Consider the following 18,299-nt stretch of genomic DNA (forward strand, 5'->3'; position numbering starts at 1 on the left):
GTGTGAAACAAACAAGAGAACAGGTTTTTTCCTTTTCTCTCTGTTTTTCTGCAGTGCTCTGTATCTGTGTCTGTATTCTGTGGTGCTCAGTTAGGCTGAGTTTGGCTGTAAGTAATAGCAAACCAAATATAAATGATTTAAAATCACAATAATGGGACTTCCCTGGTGGTGCAGTGGTCAAGAATCCACCTGCCAGTGCAGGACATGGGTTCGAGCCCTCTTCCGGGAAGATCGCACATGCCCTGGAGCAGCTAAGCCTGTGTGCCACAACTACTGAAGCCCGCATGCCTAGAGCCTGTGCTCCGCAACAAGAGAAGCCACTGCAATGAGAAGCCCGCGCACCATAACGAAGAGGAGCCCCCGCTCGCCACAACTAGGGAAAGCCTGCGCGCAGCAACGAAGACCCGACGCAGCCAAAATAAAAGAAAAAATCGCAATAATGTTTCTTGTGGTCTTAAAGTCTGGCAGTAAGTAGATTCTTAGTGCAACAATGTCATCAGAGATGCTGATTCTATTTCTCCTTCCATTCTGCCATCCTCAGCATGTGGCTGTGTCTTCCCAAGTGCAAGCTGGTTAGCACAGTTCCAAGCTCTACATCCTCATAGAACATGTCTCATGCAGGAAGGAAGGAAGAAAAAAAAGGCTTTCTTCTACATGGCTCTTTTATCAGAGTAGAAAATCTTTCCCAGAAATTGCCTCCGGCAGACATCTCATTAGGCAGGACTAACTCATCATGACTTAGTCATGGGAGGACAGAATACATGATTGGCTCTGACCAATCAGACTCACTCTTTGAGTTCAGTTGGTCTAAGCCAATTCAAGACATATTTCCTTCTGAATGAAGTCAGGGTTCTGTCAGTAAGGAAGATGGGGAGATGGTGACTGGGTGGACAACCAACAGTGTTCATCATATTCTTCTCTTCTCTCTCTGACGTCATTTGTAGGATTTTACCTATTTTAAAAACCTGCTGATGTCTTCCAAGTCTGTATCTAGTTCTAACTTCTCGTGAGTTCCAGACACATCATCATCTGCCCATTGTACATCTGCACCTGGGTGTCCTGCCAGTAGCTCAAGTTACGTGTCTAAAATGGTACTCATTATATTTCATCCTAGAACTCCATATTTCCACCAAAAATACTGATTAAGACACCACCGCTCACCCACTCTCCAGTAGCAGGAAACTGAGAGTCATCTTGGACTACTCCTTCTCCACTATTTCCCACTTCTGATTCCAAGTTCTCTTGATTTCAACTTTTTCCAACTCAACATACTTTGTATCTATGCTTTCCCAAAGGATCCTTTAGTCCTTAATGTGGCTCTGAATGTGTGAGTTTGTACGGACATATGAACACATGTGTTGTGTGTAATATGAGCTTTAAATGAACCTGGGAATATTATCATTCTTATGCCTTTTACGCATACTGGCAAGCTAACAAAGGGGAGAGAAAAACCATAAAATCTTGGTATGGTTTTGTAACACTACTTATAGTTATTTCCTTTTATTATCTGTTCCTAATTACCATGCTGTAAAATAATGATTAAGACAACACGTAATTATGTGCCAGATTTACTTTTTTCTAAATTATATTCAATTATGATTGATAATAATGTATCAGTTCACATTGTTGATGGTAATGTAACACTACAATTGGATCACAACTTCTAGAACCTAGGAGAAACGTTGCTTATGTTCCAGAAAAGAAAGTTGAGATAACAGTTGTCCTGTGGTTGCCAAAGTTAGGTTCATCCCATTTTAGCTAGTAGGACTTGAGAGCAGGTGAAATTGCATGACACAAGAATGACAAAGGCAGAGGAGAGAAAGATTTTGGCCAATTATCAGTTCAAACGAACAAGGTAATTAATATAAATTTATTATCGTAATTACAGAACTCCCAGGTACTGGAATACAGAGCTTCACAGCAATGGAAAAAGCACAACTTGGATCAAAGTGCCTTAGTACCTGAAACTCATTCATCCTGGAAAACACTGTCTACTATTGTTGAAAATACACGGGCACAGATTGCAAAGAATTGCCATAAATATAATAATATGTTACAATTATCTTAGAAATAATATTTATAAATATATAAGTGTAATAAATAATAATTTTAAATAACATTTCATCCTTTGCCTTCTTCTTGAGGCTCAGCTTCAAGAAGTATTTTACTAAAACGAGCTCACGGATTGGCATAAAATACTGTTGAGACAGGAAGGATATAGCCATCATTCCCTCCATTTTGAAGATGATCAAACTGAGGTCCCAGAAACGTACAGTGTTTGATAAAGGGTCCATCAGCAACTTCAAAGCAGAAGCTAAGCAGTTGGAATGAAATCCTGGGTCCATGGCTTCTCATTCCAAATGCTATTGTGGGTATTTCTTAGTATTCTTATGCCTTAGTTAACCCATCTGTAATATGGGTAGAGCCTTTTTGGTAGCCACGGTCAGTAGCCCTGGCCCTCCCAAGAGTGTATGCATAATAATAATTAAAATGATTGGTAGTTTGCAAAGCATAGGGTGTTCTTTAAATAACAAGCAACATTATATGTTAGTGTTGGTTCTATTAGACTTTGTGCCCTCTCTTAGAGAGAGAGTAAATATTCATTTAGAATTACCAACGCTCAGCACATGCTCAGCGAGTGACTAAGAGTGCAGGATTTGACTCCTTCATGTACATGGTACATACAGATTGTCAACACTTCACAAGTAAGTAGACTCCACAGTCAAAGCTGGTTTTCCAATATCTGAAAGTCAGTGATAGAGGGCAGGCCCCTTGCCAGGTGCACCAGTTTTTCTTGCTTTGTGGCAAAATACAACTTCGGATGGGCAACTGATTTGAAGTAGTCTATAGTGCCATGCTTTTCCCAGAAGAAGAGGAGATTGGTCTCATCTTTGATGGTTTTGGGTGTCTCAGGCATCTCCTAGGATAAGAAAAACAACTATTTGTTAAAAGAGAACGGGAAGATGCTAAAAAAAAGAACTGATGCTCAATTCCTTGGCATTTGGTCTTTGTGAGAAACACAGCACTTTAGGACTATGACTAGGTAACATGATGATATAGGTTCTTCATTCATTTGTTCATTCAGAAAGCATTTATTACATGCCTGTTAGATGTATGGCCCCATCTATTCATAATAATTGATTTCCTCAGTTAACTGGAGAGAAATCCAATGTCATCATGAAGATCACCAAAGACACTAGTGTCTCACTGTATCCTGACAGATAGGGTGAAACATTCTTCTTGTCCTGCCTGAACATGGCAATAGAACATTTTGCATCAGATATGAGCACTAAAGATGCTAAGACCTGGGAACCTTTTGACCTCTAAATGTGCAAAATGTACTTTGGGAAAATAATTTAGAATTTAGACATGTTTATCTCTGTATTTAAGTCAACAACTGAAGACTAAAGAAACTCAAATCTCACACACACACATACACAAAACTTCCCAGGCATATTAGGAGCTGAATTCTTTCAATACAATTTTTTGAAAATTGTGATCCCTTTAGATGACACTCCTCTTGTTCCTCTTGTGAGTATGAACAAAATTTAACAGCACTTTCATGGAAAAACAAAATTCAAGTTCTAACTTAAGATGCTTCTTCTCTATTCTTTTAATTGAGAAGAACTAAATACGCTTTTGAGGTTTCCTTGGGTTTTTCAATGTCAACAAGGATTTTATTTCTCAAACCTATTTCTCTCCCAGTTTTCCCCTCTTCCTCCTGTTGGTTCTATCTCCCAAATATAACCAGATTCTGTCTCCTTCTTTCCACCTGTCTCACAACTCCTGCCCCCTGCCCACCCTGACTGTTACTACCACATCTTAATCATATTTTCTCTATTGCCTCCTTTCCGATCTATTCTCTGAGTTAGAAAATATAAGTAAAGTCAGGATACTTCCCTGTTTGAAGTCCTTTCCTCACTTATCTTTCCTTTTTTTCAGGGTGTCCCTTCTGATCTTTGAAGCTGGCCTTGTAAAGCTCTAAGGCTGGGTGCACTCAGATCCCTCTCTTTGGAATGCCCCCCACCCCGGGCAGGCTCCCTCCTATCAGCAGCTCTCATCTCTAGGGAGCTCTGTGTAAAAAGCATGCTCTCATTTTCTCTATCTCAGCACCCTGTTCATTGGCTTTACAGCGTCTTGCACTTTTCGCTGGTTGTTTGGCTCGTCTATTGTCTGTGCCCTTCATTAGAGTGAGTTCTATAAGGCTTTGGCTCACCACTGTCTACTAAGCTGTTGATACTGCTTGAAAAATAGAAGGCTCTCAATAAACAACGTTTGTTGAATGAATTCACGAATGAAGCTATTGCCCTACTCTACAGACATCACTTTCATCTGACTTGATCCAGGAAGAGAGACACATGCATCTACATAAATCCTAGTTAGGGTGGGAGCGGGGGTTGGATTACACATTTACTGAATAAGAATCACCCACTAATCAGTGGAGAAAACATTTGGCTCTAGTGAGCATGTGTGTGTGTCTGTATGTTTGGAGGGGAATGTGGTAGTAGAGATGAGGCTGGCCTGAGAGAGAAAACTGGCACCAATGAAGAGAGAGAGCCACTGCAGTCAGAAGGCCAGGCTTTGAGCCTTGGCTCCCAGCTTTTGCTTTGTACCCACTGGCAGGTGATTAATCCTCTGTGATCTCAGTGGCTTATTTGACACTGTTGGAGGCAGGCCCCCTTGTCCTAAAGCCTACTGTCATGTAGGTCAAATAGTAGATGTCAGTAAAGCTCAAAGAGTGATGGAATAAACAGATGCCCAGGGATGGGAGGTGAATAGGACCAGACAGGGAAAAGAGAAAGAAGAAGAAGGCAGTTTACCTTTTATGTAATTTTGCCACCTCTATCTTGCTCTCTCACAGATCCTGCCTAGAACTGCCTCTGAATATAGTGGGTAAGAAGTAGGATGGGAAGGCAGGTGGGCAGGTAGGACTGCGGCAGGAAGAAAAGAGGACTGTACCATCCTGCTAGGGGTGTCTGCCTCTTGGGATCATCTACAAATGCATGGGTTGTAAATGAAGGTAAATTGGAGACTGAGAACAACTGACCTTTAGCAATACGGGTTCGCCTTCGTTTTGAGCACACACAAACAGTCGGGTTTTTGAGATTCTTAGAGTCACAGGAAGTTGAGAATCCTCTTCCGATGTATAAGCACATATGTCAAATTTCACTGGCAAAGAGAAAAGTCAAAAAGAAAAGAAGTAAATCCATTGTATTTGTGTAAAATCAGTGTTTATGAAGATGCTGTGTGTGGGCTTCCCTGGTGACGCAGTGGTTGGGAAACCACCTGCCAATGCAGGGGACACGGGTTCAAGCCCTGGTCCAGGAGGATCCCACCTGCTGCAGAGCAACTCAGTCTGTGCGCCATAACTACTGAGGCTGTGCTCTAGAGCCCGCGAGCCACAACTACTGAGCTCACGTGCTGCAACTACTGAAGCCCTCACGCCTAGAGCCCGTGCTCCGCAAACAAGAGAAGCCACAACAAAGAGAAGCCCGCGCACCGCAAGGAAAAGTAGCCTCCCGCTCGTCGCAACTAGAGAAAGCCCGTGCGCAGCAACGACGTCCCAACACAGCGAATAAATAAATAAGTAAGTAAGTAAGTAAGTAAGTAAATAACTAAATATATACAGATAATGATTCTTCCTAGTTTGGTGTTATTTGGAAGTTTGATCAGCAGGCTCCTCGTGGGCATCTGAGTAAATTTGCATAAGTCACTGACTATTTCTGAGGCTCCGTTTACTTACCTTTAAAATCAAGGCTAAGACTATCTCAGAGAACCAAAGGAGACAGTATCTCAGAAAGCTTTAAACTGCACTTCGAGATTTCATAGTTAAGACACTTCTCTCTTGTTAAAGCTTCCAGATTTGGCTGAAGTCCCTGTCCTTGCCCAGAATTTTTACGAGGGGTGATGTGCTTTCTCCTATTCTAGATAAATCATGCAAAGCCAGGAATCTAGAGAGGTTTATTCTTTAAAAGCAGAAAGCTTAAAGGAAATACAGAAATAAAAAGGGTGGGGGAAGATGACAGAATTGTCCATTTACCTGCCTCATCCAGATTATTTAATGCAGCAGCCATGAGGTATTGACCCGACGGATCTCGAACTATACTTTGATTGAGGGCGTCATTCAGGATGCACTGGTTGATGATGACCCTCATGAAGTTGTATTTCTTGTTGCTCTGGAAGCTGTAATGTGCTGATCTGGGCCTGATGATTTCTAAAACCGTTATCATGAGCTCAGATTAATGTCCAAGGACAAACATAGATTATATACGTGCTCTAATACAAGCTATTGAAGGGACACGAAGAATACCCCAGTCTAGGTGAGGAAACTGAGAAGTGAAATCACCCTGTCAGCAGAATTGGTTCTAGGATTATCCCTGTGGTTACTTATTTGTTTCTTTTTAAGCTTAGATTCTTCAGGCAATAGTTTTTTTTTTTTTTTTTAAGGGATTACTTGTACAACTTTTTTGGTTGTTTGGAGGTTTGTAAGTAACCAGGAGGACTCCTTGTATTCTCCACCTATATTTTCAAATGAATGTACTCTGAGAAAAAAATGAATCCACTAGGAATTTTATATGTCACTGAGGTGCAGGTCTAAATGTCTGCCACCTTTTTTTTAAAAAAAAATCTTTATTGGAGTATAATTGCTTTACAATGTTGTGTTAATTTCAGCTTTATAACAAAGTGAATCAGCTATACATATACATATGTCCCCATATCTCTTCCCTCTTGCGTCTCCCTCCCACCCTCCCTATCCCACCCCTCTAGGTGGTCACAAAGCACCGAGCTGATCTCCCTGTGCTATGCGGCTGTTTCCCACTAGCTATCTATTTCACATTTGGTAGTGTATATACGTCCACGTCACTCTCTCACTTCGTCCCAGCTTACCCTTCCCACTCCCCGTGTCCTCAAGTTCATTCTCTACATCTGCGTCTTTATTCCTGTCTTGCCCCTAGGTTCTTCAGAACCATTTTTTTTAGATTCCACATATATGTGTTAGCATACGGTATTTGTTTTTCTCCTTCTGACTTACTTCACTCTGTCTGACAGACTCTAGGTCCATCCACCTCATTACAAATAACTCAATTTCGCTTCTTTTTATGGCTGAGTAATATTCCATTGTATATATGTGCCACATCTTCTTTATCCATTCATGTGTCAATGGACACTTAGGTTGCTTCCATGTCCTGGCTATTGTAAATAGTGCTGCAATGAACATTGTGGTACATGACTGTTTTTGAATTATGGTTTTCTCAGGGTATATGCCCAGTAGTGCGGTATGCAGGCCTCTCACCGCTGTGGCCTCTCCCGTTGCGGAGCACAGGCTCCGGAGGCGCAGGCTCAGCGGCCATGGCTCACGGGCCCAGCCGCTCCGCGGCATGTGGGATCTTCCTGGACCGGGGCACGAATCCGCGTCCCCTGCATCGGCAGGCGGACTCTCAACCACTGCACCACCAGGGAAGCCCTATTTTTAGTTTTTTAAGGAACCTCCATACTGTTCTCCACAGTCTGCCACCTTTCTTTTTATTTTTTGAAAAAAAATTTAAAAAATTTTGTTTTTTCTATCTACCACCTTTCTGAACAGGGGTGTGTGTCAATAGCTTCACAACTCCTCATGGCTCTGAATAATTCTACTTCCAGGAATTTTTTATTCTAAGGAAATGAAGATTTATTGATATGGCTATTCATTATCACATTACTTATAATGGTAAAAAACTGGAGCTCTAAAATGTCTTTTATTTATTGACAAATGAAAAAAGTTGGATATTAAATTGTATGTAATTGACCTCATAATATTTAACATGTATATTCCTGTGTGTGTATGCACATAGAAAAGACTTTAAGGAAAGTAACATAGTGCTGGCAGTGGTAAACTCTGAGGGGTAGTATGAATGGTTTTAATTTTCATTCTTGTATTTTCCAATTTTCTAGGTGAACATGTGTTAATGTTTAGCTGTTACTTTAAAAATATTAGGTTTATATTTCATGTGGAGGCTTGTATAGTGAAGGCATGGGAGAAAAATCATGACTTCTATAGTCAGATAGAACGGATTTGGTTTGACACTTTACTACTTACACACTGTGAGATTTGGGGCAGATTACTATCTCACTGAGCTTAATTTCCTCATACATAAAACAGGAATGTAGGATTGTTGTGAAGGTTAGAGATAATGCAGCCATTAGTAAGTTAGTAGTGTTGGTAGTATTAACAAAATAGTAGTAGTAATAATACTAATACTACTAATAACAATAATAGCTAACATTTTTTAGGTATTTTCTATGTGCCAGGCATTATTTTAGTCTAGAAGCTTGCAAGTATTGACTCATTTAATCCTCACAATAGGTAGGGGCTCTGATTACCTCCATTTTACACTAGATGAAGCTGAAGTACAGAAAGGTTAAGTAACTTGCCCAAGGAGACATAATTAATATGTGGAGGAGCATACTTCCACAGTGGAAGTCACCCACTAACAGTATATAACTGCTTTCTGTGGAAAGACTAAAAGTCACATGACCTTAAGAATATGGCCGCGAAGTGAGCCTCTGAGCAGGTATGCTAAACTCAAGCCACTGCTGACCTCTTCCCCCTGGAGAAGGATAAAAATTAATTTTCCTTTCTTATAGTTACCAGACAAATGGTTGTTGCCCTCTTGTTATTCAAGGTTTTATTCTTCCCTGTACTCTGCTCTCCCCATTTGCTTAAAAATAGAAAACAAAGATATGATTGCACTTGACCCCTTACCTTCTTCTGTATCATTGGCAATGACTTCCAGGTCATCATCGGTGATGAACTGATTTAAACTCAACCATCTCTTCTTCAGAATCTTCCCGTTGGCTGCCACCATCCCCACATTTTCCTTGAAGGTAAGCTTGGATGTCTTAGAGGTTTCAGAGCTATTCAGAGACATAAATTGATCCATGCAGTCCTCATGAAGTGGTACATAGCTTGCATCATAGAAGGACTTCTGTGAGGAAGGAAAATGAAAACTGAGAGGCTGCCCATGGCCACAGGATGAGACTCCTTTATAATAGGAGTTTCATTCAACAGAATTAGAGAGAAGGATGTCCATTTTGTTCTTGGGTAACCCATGTTTCATCAGTCTTTCCCTCCTTCCTCCTTTCCTCCTTTCCTTTCTCCTTCCCCCTTTCCTTTTCCTCTGCCTCCTTCCTCTTTACCCACTTCCTCTCGTCCCTCCTTTCAGGATTTCTCTGAAAAGATGTGCTCTCTGGGAACGTCTTTGTCATCCAACCACAGACCCAAAAATGAGATCTCGTTATACTTAGTGAAGTAAGTCAGAGAAAGACAAATACTATATGATATCACTTATATGTGGAATCTAAAAAATAATACAAAAGAACCTATATACAAAACAGAAATAGACTCACAGACGTAGAAAACAAACTTAGGGTTACCAAAGGGGAGACGTAAGGGGGGAGGGACAAATTAGGGATATGGGATTAAGAGATACACACTACTATACATAAAACAGGTAAGCAACAAGGATTTACTGTATAGCACAGGAAATTATATTCAATATCTTGTAATAACCTACATCAGAAAAAACATCTGTATCACTATGCTCTCCTCCTGAAACTAACACAATATTGTAAATCAACTATACTTCAGTAAAAAAAAAAAATCACATGTTGTAATGAAACAGGTCTACAAGTGATCTTAGTGAGTGGTAGGTTAAACATCCACTTGACAATGCTTAAATATTTTAGAAATACTCCTCTAGGTATAGCTTTTAGAACCAGTACCGAAGACACACAAAGCAGTACCTATTTGTGGTCTCCTAGCCAAATAACACAGCACGTGAATGGCTGAAGATTTTTTTAGTTTCAACTGGTCTGCTTCCTCCACCTCAGCTTCATGGGCTATTACACTTCGAGGGCTATCTCTAATCTCTGGAGCTGGTGTTAGAGAAGGTGTCAATAACACATCGCTTAAGGAGACAGACCCCTGGGGAAGTGGCCCAAAGGGGCTGTTCCAGGATGGCATAACCAACACTCTGATTGAAGGCTGACCCAGGAGACTCCACTCTTGGAGTTTCAGGTTAGTTCTGCTCTGTTTTGGGAAAATCTGGTGACCATGAACGTTGCCATCAACTGTTAGTGCAAAGAGGCAGTTGGTCTCACTTATAACGAAGAATTGCATGTCTCTGGACTTCTAGTGAAGGTAAAACAAAAGCGTCTAAGATTCAAGCCGTTGTTATACTAGTAGAGAAAATGCTGTGTAAACACAGCAATCTCATAAGAATTACAGTCATATGCTTACCTGGTTCAGAGACAGATGGTCAATTTCGGAACTGTATTCTTCATTTTCACTGTTAAACAAGAGGATGAGAATTTAATTCTGTTTGTTATATCACTACAGTCACTGGGCAACATATTTTCATAACTATATTAGCTATGGGTAACACACACACAGGGTCATTACTGTCATCTTTGAAAATTAAGGACCTCTGTGCATACACACCCATAGAGTAATTTGTACCTGATAATTTGGAATTAGTAATCATCGGGCCAGGCCTTGAACTCTACCTGTGCTCTACCTATAAAAACGAGGCTTGGCTAACCAATTGAAGAGGTGTAATTGAATTTCGGGGAAAAATTTTAAGCTCCTCAAGAGAGAAGAAATACTTTTGAAGCACCTCATTTAAATTTGAACCAAATAGGTTATATGTTACACTTTGCTTTCATGTATTTACTAAAACAGATTTAATAATTTATACTTTGCAAAATATCCAGGCAACATTTCCATAGTCTAGTTTGTGGTTAGTGTATCTTAATAGGTAATGGGAATACCAAGTTGGTTTAAAGTGTTCTACAGTTTAAACTTTTTATTCTATTTATTCTATTTATTTTATCTTTCTCCTATGTCTGAATGAGATTGACTGTGTATGTTTCATATGCTCAAATTGCTGTGAAGCCATTTTCTATTCCAGATTGAGATCAAGAAGTTTTCCTGAGAAAGGTTTCCCTTTCTGACAATCCATTAAAACTCCTTACTGTATCAGGGCCTGTGAACCAGACTGAAGCTGTGTCTAAGTAGATGTTGAAAACCACTAGGACTCAGCAGCCCTTAAAAGTGATCTTTCTAAAATGGCTGCCTCCCTGTCAATTTCACCTCAGTTTACTTTCTGGATGTTGTTTCCCTGGGTCTTCACTGAACCGGCCCTGACTTCAGAGGTAGGACACATCTTTACAGCCTCTGCGGGTCTGGCCCATGCTGGTTACGGTAATCCCAGCTGGATTCTAATGTACCTTGATCCCCCTCATTAAATCACAGGAGACAGAATCTCTTTCCTACCTGTAACAGTTCTTCAGGTCTTCAAAGAGGTCAGGGACTTCGGCCATCTTCACTTCTGCAACAGAGAACACCAGTAGCTGTCAGCCCTGCCAGCTTCTGAACCAGATGCCAGCAAGGAGAACCACATCCCCTTTGTGTTTCTTGAGACATTTAATGAATGACTTAGCTCACACTCAGCATTCTTCTTTTCACTCCCTTGAATTATTTGCATATGTATTTGCCTCCTCTGCTACACAGTAAACTTCTTTTAGAATCTTGGTAACCCTTATGTGTCCAACCCAATGCACTGCACATGGTAGGCATTCAATGAAAGTTTGAATAAGTAAAAAACAAGAAACAAAAAACCCCAACAAGGATGAGATATTTACCTTACACAGATGCAAGAGAGAGACAGAGTTAGAAATTCCCAGTTTTCTCCTAATAGTTTTTGGTTGTAGAGATTCCCTCCAAGGAAAGCCTTGGCTGCACTCTCCAGTGCCCTCATATGTAACCAGTTCCTCTGTCCCTCAATTTCCCACCAGTAGAGAGAATCATTTTCTGAAATCTGACTGTGATTCTAACTCACACACCAAACCAGAGAGGGATGGGAAAGGAAGAGGCTTTAGCTTCAGAGAAGGCAGTTTGAGAGATCAGAGCCAAGGAGAAAAACAAAAATGTATTTTAAGAGCCAAAGATGTGATAAAGACGATACCTTTGCTGATTCGGGCGAGTGACAGTGAAATGACTTGCTCTCTTTCCGTGTGGAGACTATAGCCCCAGTCAGCCTTCTTCGCCTTTTGTCTGCTCTGGAGTGGGCGTGGCCATGATTGCACCACTGGGAATTCACAGTGAAAAATTCTGCTTTCTATTTTTTTAAGTTCATTCAACCTTATACTGGCCAAAATAATGACAAATAATCTACTTGATCACAGTGTTTGCAGAGATCCCAGGAGTTACTGACTTGGTTCATTTATTTATTGCTTTGCTCTAAACAATTATAAACATGTAGTCTTAGAAAAAGGGAAGAAGAACAGGAAACTTAAGTTTCTAAAAATATTTGGTGGGGGATGGAGGGAGAACTCCTAAAAGCAGAGTTGTAGATGGTTAGAGTTGGAGGGGCGCTTAGGAGTTGTCGTTTGTGTTTTGGCTTAATTTGTTTATTGCACCCCAGGGCTGAGTATGAATTGATGATACTTGGCAGCCCCCCGGCAGCTAAGGGGTGGCTCTTGAGGGAAGACGATCCATCTTTTCTGAAGAGGGAGGTCTGCTTGAGTAGGCATACATCACTCTGAGTATGGGGTGACAACCTCCCCGTTAGGGCAGGGTAGAGGAGAGAAAAAATGATAGTCAACCGCAGAAGTCAATCCTTTTACTCCTCTGAATACTGTCAATCCATTTCGGACAGAAGTGACAGAGCTTTAGGAGAAAACTCTTCCTGGCCATGTTTGGCTTCTACCAGAGCCCAAAGAGAAGAATGGTCTTCTCTAGGATAAACCCAAGGTGTGTGAGGATAGCTGCAGACGCAGGGAGGTATGGACAAGGCTGGAAGCCAGTGGCTGGATTCAAGAATGGAGATTGTGGGATTTCCCTGGTGGTCCATTGGTTAAGACTCCTCGCTTCTACTACAGGGGCCTGGATTCCATCCCTGGTCGGGGAACTAAGATCATGCATGCTGCGTGGCACGGTCAAAAAAAATAAAAAATAAAAAAAGAATGGAGATTGAGAAAGGAAGGGACTCAGGGACTCTTATACGCGACCCTGATTCAGTGTTGCCTGGCTGTTATCATCAAAGACTTTTTCAGTATCCTGAGGCTGGCCCAGTTCAGGTGGCAGAACACCAGACTCTTAGCAGATAAATGTTTCAGGTTTCCTGGTTGGAGTTTAAGCCATAAAATTTTAAATAAAGGAAATGGATGGGAAAAGAGGGTAAGAGGAGGAATATAAAAAGTAAAGAGAGGGGCTTCCCTGGTGGCGCAGTGGTTGAGAGTCCTCCTGCCGATGCAGGGGACACGGGTTCGTGCCCCGGTCCGGGAAGATTCCCACATGCCGCGGAGCGGCTGGGCCCGTGAGCCATGGCCGCTGGTCCTGCGCGTCCGGAGCCTGTGCTCCACAGCTGGAGAGGCCGCAACAGTGAGAGGCCCGCGTACCGCAAAAAAAAAAAAAAAAAAGTAAAGAGAGGAAGGCAAGACACCACAATGCAACAGGATATTAAAAAGCAAAAAAGCTCAGAAGGACTAGGAGTAAAGTGGTTTGATGTGAGTTGAGTAAAGTATGCTGTGTGGGCCTCGTTTAATGTAAATCATGAGGTTGGTTAGGTGATCATTAAGGTCTATCCTAGGTGCAAAATCTCTGGTTCTGATTCTATTGTCCAGTTCAGTTCCTCCTCGTCACAGACCTGGCGTTATACTAGTTATAAATAAGAGCCACAGGAATAATTGGCATCCTGGATGCAGGCAATGTAAATGTAGGACCAGATTGGGACGAGCTTGGGTGTCTCAGGATGGATCCTTTTGTGAAGGGTGAGGGCAGCTGATTCTCTACGTCTGTGCTTCTCTTTCAGGCGACACAGAAATATTAACACTCGTTACCCCCTCTGCCTCCTACGGGTCTTGTGAGGACTATTACTAAGAAACGATTGCAAAGCACATAGTGAATGTGGGCTGCTATGGAGGTGCAATTAAACAAAAATAATAACAGCGCTAATGATGGCTTCTGTCACTTGGGACTCTGTATAGTCATCATTGTAATGTCTTAGTTCACTGAAGAAAATATAGTTCTCGTGAAAATAAGGACTTGAAACTTCAACAGGGAGGACATTTTCAGGTGAAGGCCTCCATTCAAACCCAGAGTGGGTTAAGTTTCTGGGAGGAATACATACCACCTCTTTGGTAATCCAGGAAAATACCCTTGGTTCCAGCATCAGTGGCGACACCCATCCTGGCCGATGTCACATCTCTGTCATAGAAAATTACTCAAATGTGGTTGTTGAGAGAGTTCAAAAAGTTCACCTAAATTTTTCCTGCATGTGACCTTTTAGGAATCTGGTTTTTAAAGGAAGAACAAAAATGTGGGTGAGGTTTAGAGAGTGAGAAGCCCTTGCTTTGTTTTGGGGAATGTGTTTTCTGTGAGTGTGAACAAAGCATGACTTGTAAGTAATTCTCAGCACCACACCACTTCTTTCTAGGGAACAGAGAGAAGAACATACTGGAGCTCCAAGGGTGTTTGTGGGTTGTCCTGGGACTGGGAACTTGAGTGGTTTCCTGTATCCACTTCTTGACTCTGGGGAGGCCTCAAAACTCCTTCTTTAGTCATTTTAATCTAAGTCATTCAGAAAAAAGTTATTGTGCCATTATTCTGTGCCAGGGGTTTTGCTGGGCATCTGTATTTTTCTTTCATGATTCACAAAATTATACAGGTATTGGGGCTTCCCTGGTGGCGCAGGGGTTAAGAATCCGCCTGCCAGTGCAGGGGACACGTGTTCGAGCCCTGGTCCAGGAAGATCCCACATGCCGCAGAGCAACTAAGCCTGTGCACCACAACTACTGAGCCTGCGCTCTAGAGCCCGCGAGCCACAACTACTGAGCCCATGAGCCACAACTACTGAGCCCACGTGCCTCGAGTCCGTGCTCTGCAACAAGAGAAGCCATTGCAAATGAGAAGCCCACGCACTGCAACGAAGAGTAGCCCCCGCTTGCCAAAACTAGAGAAAGCCCGCGTGCAGCAACAAAGACCCAATGCAGCCAAAAATAAATAAAATGAAATCTTAAAAAAAAAAAAAATGATATAGGTATGCAGGATGAGAGGATGTAGTATTTTGGTAGGTGACTGGGTACGCTTTATGAGCTTGGAGGCTGTGGGTCTAACAGTCACGGTGGTGCTTTTCATTTGAAAACTGCTTTACATAGTTCACAAAGAGCTCTCACCGGCACTGTCTCACTGGCTCCTCACTTTACCTATGAGAGACAGTGATTACCGTGCCCTTTCACAGCTGAGGACCCTTGAAGAGGTTAAGTGGCCAACCTACGGTCACAAAACTGGCAGAGCCAGCACTTGAACTCAGGTTTCTGATTCCAAGTCCAAGCTTCTCTTTCCACTGCATATAGATGCGCCAGTCTCTTATCCCCACCAACGCCAAGTGACAGGGCTGAAACTGATTGTCCTTAAAGGTCTTTCCTGCCTCAAACAGCCTATCATTCAGTGATTCTAAGGTTCTTTGTAAAAAAAAAAAAAAAAAGGTAAAAAAGAAATGGTTTGAAATAGCTTTCCTCTCTTCTTCTCCAATGAAATCTCACTTTTTTCTTTAGAAATACAGGAAAGGGGTGAAGGCGATCAGCGTAATCGAGTACATGATCGTGGCGGAGTCTGAATGGGGACTTCGGTGATGCTCTTGTCATTGTATCACGAAGACAGGAATCATCTGTAAACATCTTGGGAACCAACTTTAAAATCATTGCATGTAGTTGGATGTGACAGGGTGACAGACTGCTTGATTGAAGGGAGAAACACAACTTGTGTGAATTTTCAGGGAATGCAATGATTTCTTTTTAGATGGTGGAAAGCCTCTTCAGAGGAATAAAGTGTGAGTAAACCATCACATGCAGAGATTTTTGGTCTCAACTCACGCCCTATTTAGTTATAATCTGCTTTTAAATTCCATGAAAGTTAGTGGGAAAGAGGAAAGGATCTCACAGGTAACCTAGTCTTTGAGGTTCCAGGTGTTATGAAACATTATCTCCTTTAATACTATAATCAAATCTGTGAGGTCGGTATTCTTATCACATTTAGAGAAGTGGAAGTCTAGGTCCAGAGAGATGGAGCCATCTGTCTAAGATCGTAAGGTTACCAAGCTGCCGAAATGGAATTCAGATTCCAGAGCCGAGGCTCAATCGACCACGACGGATTCTCTTTTACTTAGTGTGTGACCTCTTCCTTTCTCCGGCTCTTGTTAATTTCTAATTTCTTCTGCTTGGTCTTGTTAGTCTATCGAAGGACCTAGAATGATATGTTGGAGAAGGATGCACCTCAGACACTGTCTAGATTAAACACTTCATAAAAGAGCAAGTAGGCTCAGAGAGGGGGAGTGTCAATGTCCCAAGGTCACATGGCGAGTTCATGATGAGAGGAAACGAAAAATGAAAACTCGCTGTTTCTTGATTTCCAGTTCAAAATTTCCCCCTCTCCAGTGACACTGGCTCTTTAGTAAAGAAAGGTAAGGTGAAGATGTCATCTCTCTATGGCTCCTCATGAGTAAGTAAAAAAGGAGTTAAAAAAAATGAAACCCCATTCAGTGAGCAAAACCAGCTATCGTTTCTGCTCTCCTGGAAGCTGAGAGCAAAATGCTCATCAATAATCCCCTATATGAGTAGATATGTACAAACTGAGATAAAAGTGCTGTGAGGGCATTGAACAGAGGAGCTAGTCTGAGATCGGGAGTGGGTAGTTCAATGGGAAAGGAAGGAGGAACATTCCAGGAAGAGAAAAAGTCATGGGGGTCAAATGATGAAATGAAAGCAGGGCATTGAGGCTGGAGCCCAGAGTTGAGGGGGGTTAAGAAGGTGGTGAGATGAGGGTGGGAAGGGAGGCAAGAGCCAGCCGGGCAGTGCCTTGTGTCGACCCCACTAAGGTCTTTACTCATTTACTTTTGGGTAAACTTTGGGCAAGTGCTCTGGGAACTCGTAGAGCATGGGATGGCTGTGGCTTGGAGCAAATGGAGAAATTCAAGTTGACGGGATCAGGAAGGGGCAGTTGCATGGTCAGCCAGCAAATCCGCATTTAGCTGTGAGTCCCTTTCTTTCCCTAAGCTTGTTTGTTCCCTGATGTATGTGCTTTTATGGTTTCTAAATTCTCTTTCTTTCTTCTCTTGAGATGGTGGTAAATAGAGCTGTGCCCCCTCTTTGCCTTCTCCATTGGCTCTGTGTCCTTTTTTCTCTCTTTCACAGACACACTTTAAAAATCATAGTTCACTGTCGGGATCGGTAGCCGCATGGCTGCGCCCATCTCGGGCCGCGGGCCCCGGAACCTGCTGCAGTTCCTGAGGCTGGTGGGGCAGCTCAAGAGAGTCCCACGTACTGCCTGGGTATACAGAAATGTCCAGAAGCTAGAGAGCGTATCAGATCACATGTAGAGGATGGCAATTATGGCTCTGGTGACCAAAGGTGAACATCTTAACAAAGACCGATGTGTACGCCTAGCGCTGGTTCATGATAAGGCAGAATGCATCGTTGGGGACATAGCACCAGCAGATAACATCCCCAAAGAAAAAAAACATAGGCGAGAAGAAGAAGCTATGAAGCAGCTAACCCAGCTCCTCCCAGAGGATCTCAGAAAAGAACTCTATGAACTTTGGGAAGAATATGAGACCCAACCTAGTGCAGAAGCTGAATGTGTGAAGCAGCTGGCCCAATGTGAAATGATTCTTCAGGCATCTGAATATGAAGACCTTGAGAACAAACCTGGGAGACGGCAGGACTTCTACAATTCCACAGCAGGAAAATTCAGTCACCCTGAGATAGCCCAGCTTGTTTCTGAACTTGAGGCAGAAAGAAACGCTAGCATAGCTGCCGCCGCCGCCGGAGAGCCACACTCGTGAGATGCTCTCCTGTAACAAACATTTTATTTTTCTGTTTCATGGTATTGTGTTTTGCCACTGTTGGTCTGTTGATTTCCAGATGTGAGTCTGTTTCTTTTCAAGTGCCTGGACTCCAGCAAGAAATGTGATACAATTTGGACAGTAAAAGAAGCTACAGAACAGGGTTTGGTCCTGAAAATGCCATGGATGAAGACTGGAGGGTGGGGGGATTTTTATGAGCTGAATAAATACATTTTTAAAACCTTAAAAAAATCATAGTTCATCAGAAATTGTGACTGTCTAATTAGAAGTGCATTCTTAAGCAATTTCCTTTTCTTTTGAGTCATTTTCCTTATGGGAGTCATAGTTATCTCTGGCCTGAACTTGTTTCTCAATTAAAAAAAAACTTGTGTTACTTTTTGGGGTTCTAAAACATGT

At 42.1% G+C, this 18,299-nt stretch overlaps 1 protein-coding gene and 1 pseudogene across 1 annotated transcript; one reads left to right on the forward strand and one right to left on the reverse strand.

Moving 5' to 3' along the window:
* Positions 1 to 2,722: 2,722 nt before the first annotated feature.
* Positions 2,723 to 12,046, reverse strand: IL1A (interleukin 1 alpha). The gene is made up of 7 exons (XM_059079109.2): positions 12,006 to 12,046; positions 11,315 to 11,369; positions 10,280 to 10,328; positions 8,744 to 8,966; positions 6,041 to 6,214; positions 5,048 to 5,169; positions 2,723 to 2,920 (listed from the first exon to the last, which is right to left on the reverse strand). Exons 2-7 carry the CDS (start codon positions 11,359 to 11,361, stop codon positions 2,723 to 2,725), a joined length of 813 nt encoding a protein of 270 aa, XP_058935092.1. The 5' UTR covers positions 11,362 to 11,369; positions 12,006 to 12,046.
* A 5,223-nt stretch (positions 12,047 to 17,269) lies between these two features.
* On the forward strand, positions 17,270 to 17,953 carry LOC131765474 (5'-deoxynucleotidase HDDC2 pseudogene; annotated as a pseudogene).
* The last annotated feature ends 346 nt before the right edge of the window (positions 17,954 to 18,299 follow it).

This window comes from Kogia breviceps, chromosome 11, assembly GCF_026419965.1.
Source record: "Kogia breviceps isolate mKogBre1 chromosome 11, mKogBre1 haplotype 1, whole genome shotgun sequence".
NCBI lineage: Eukaryota > Metazoa > Chordata > Mammalia > Artiodactyla > Physeteridae > Kogia > Kogia breviceps.

Excerpts from the sequence above, each read along its gene's own strand:
- IL1A (XM_059079109.2), bottom strand. The coding sequence starts at position 11,361 with ATGGCCGAAGTCCCTGACCTCTTTGAAGACCTGAAGAACTGTTACAG. Across the intron at positions 8,967-10,279 it reads ACCATCTGTCTCTGAACCAG|AAGTCCTTCTATGATGCAAG; the intron begins GTAAGCATATGA and ends CCTTCCTCACAG. Across the intron at positions 6,215-8,743 it reads TGCCAATGATACAGAAGAAG|AAATCATCAGGCCCAGATCA; the intron begins GTAAGGGGTCAA and ends TAACGGTTTTAG.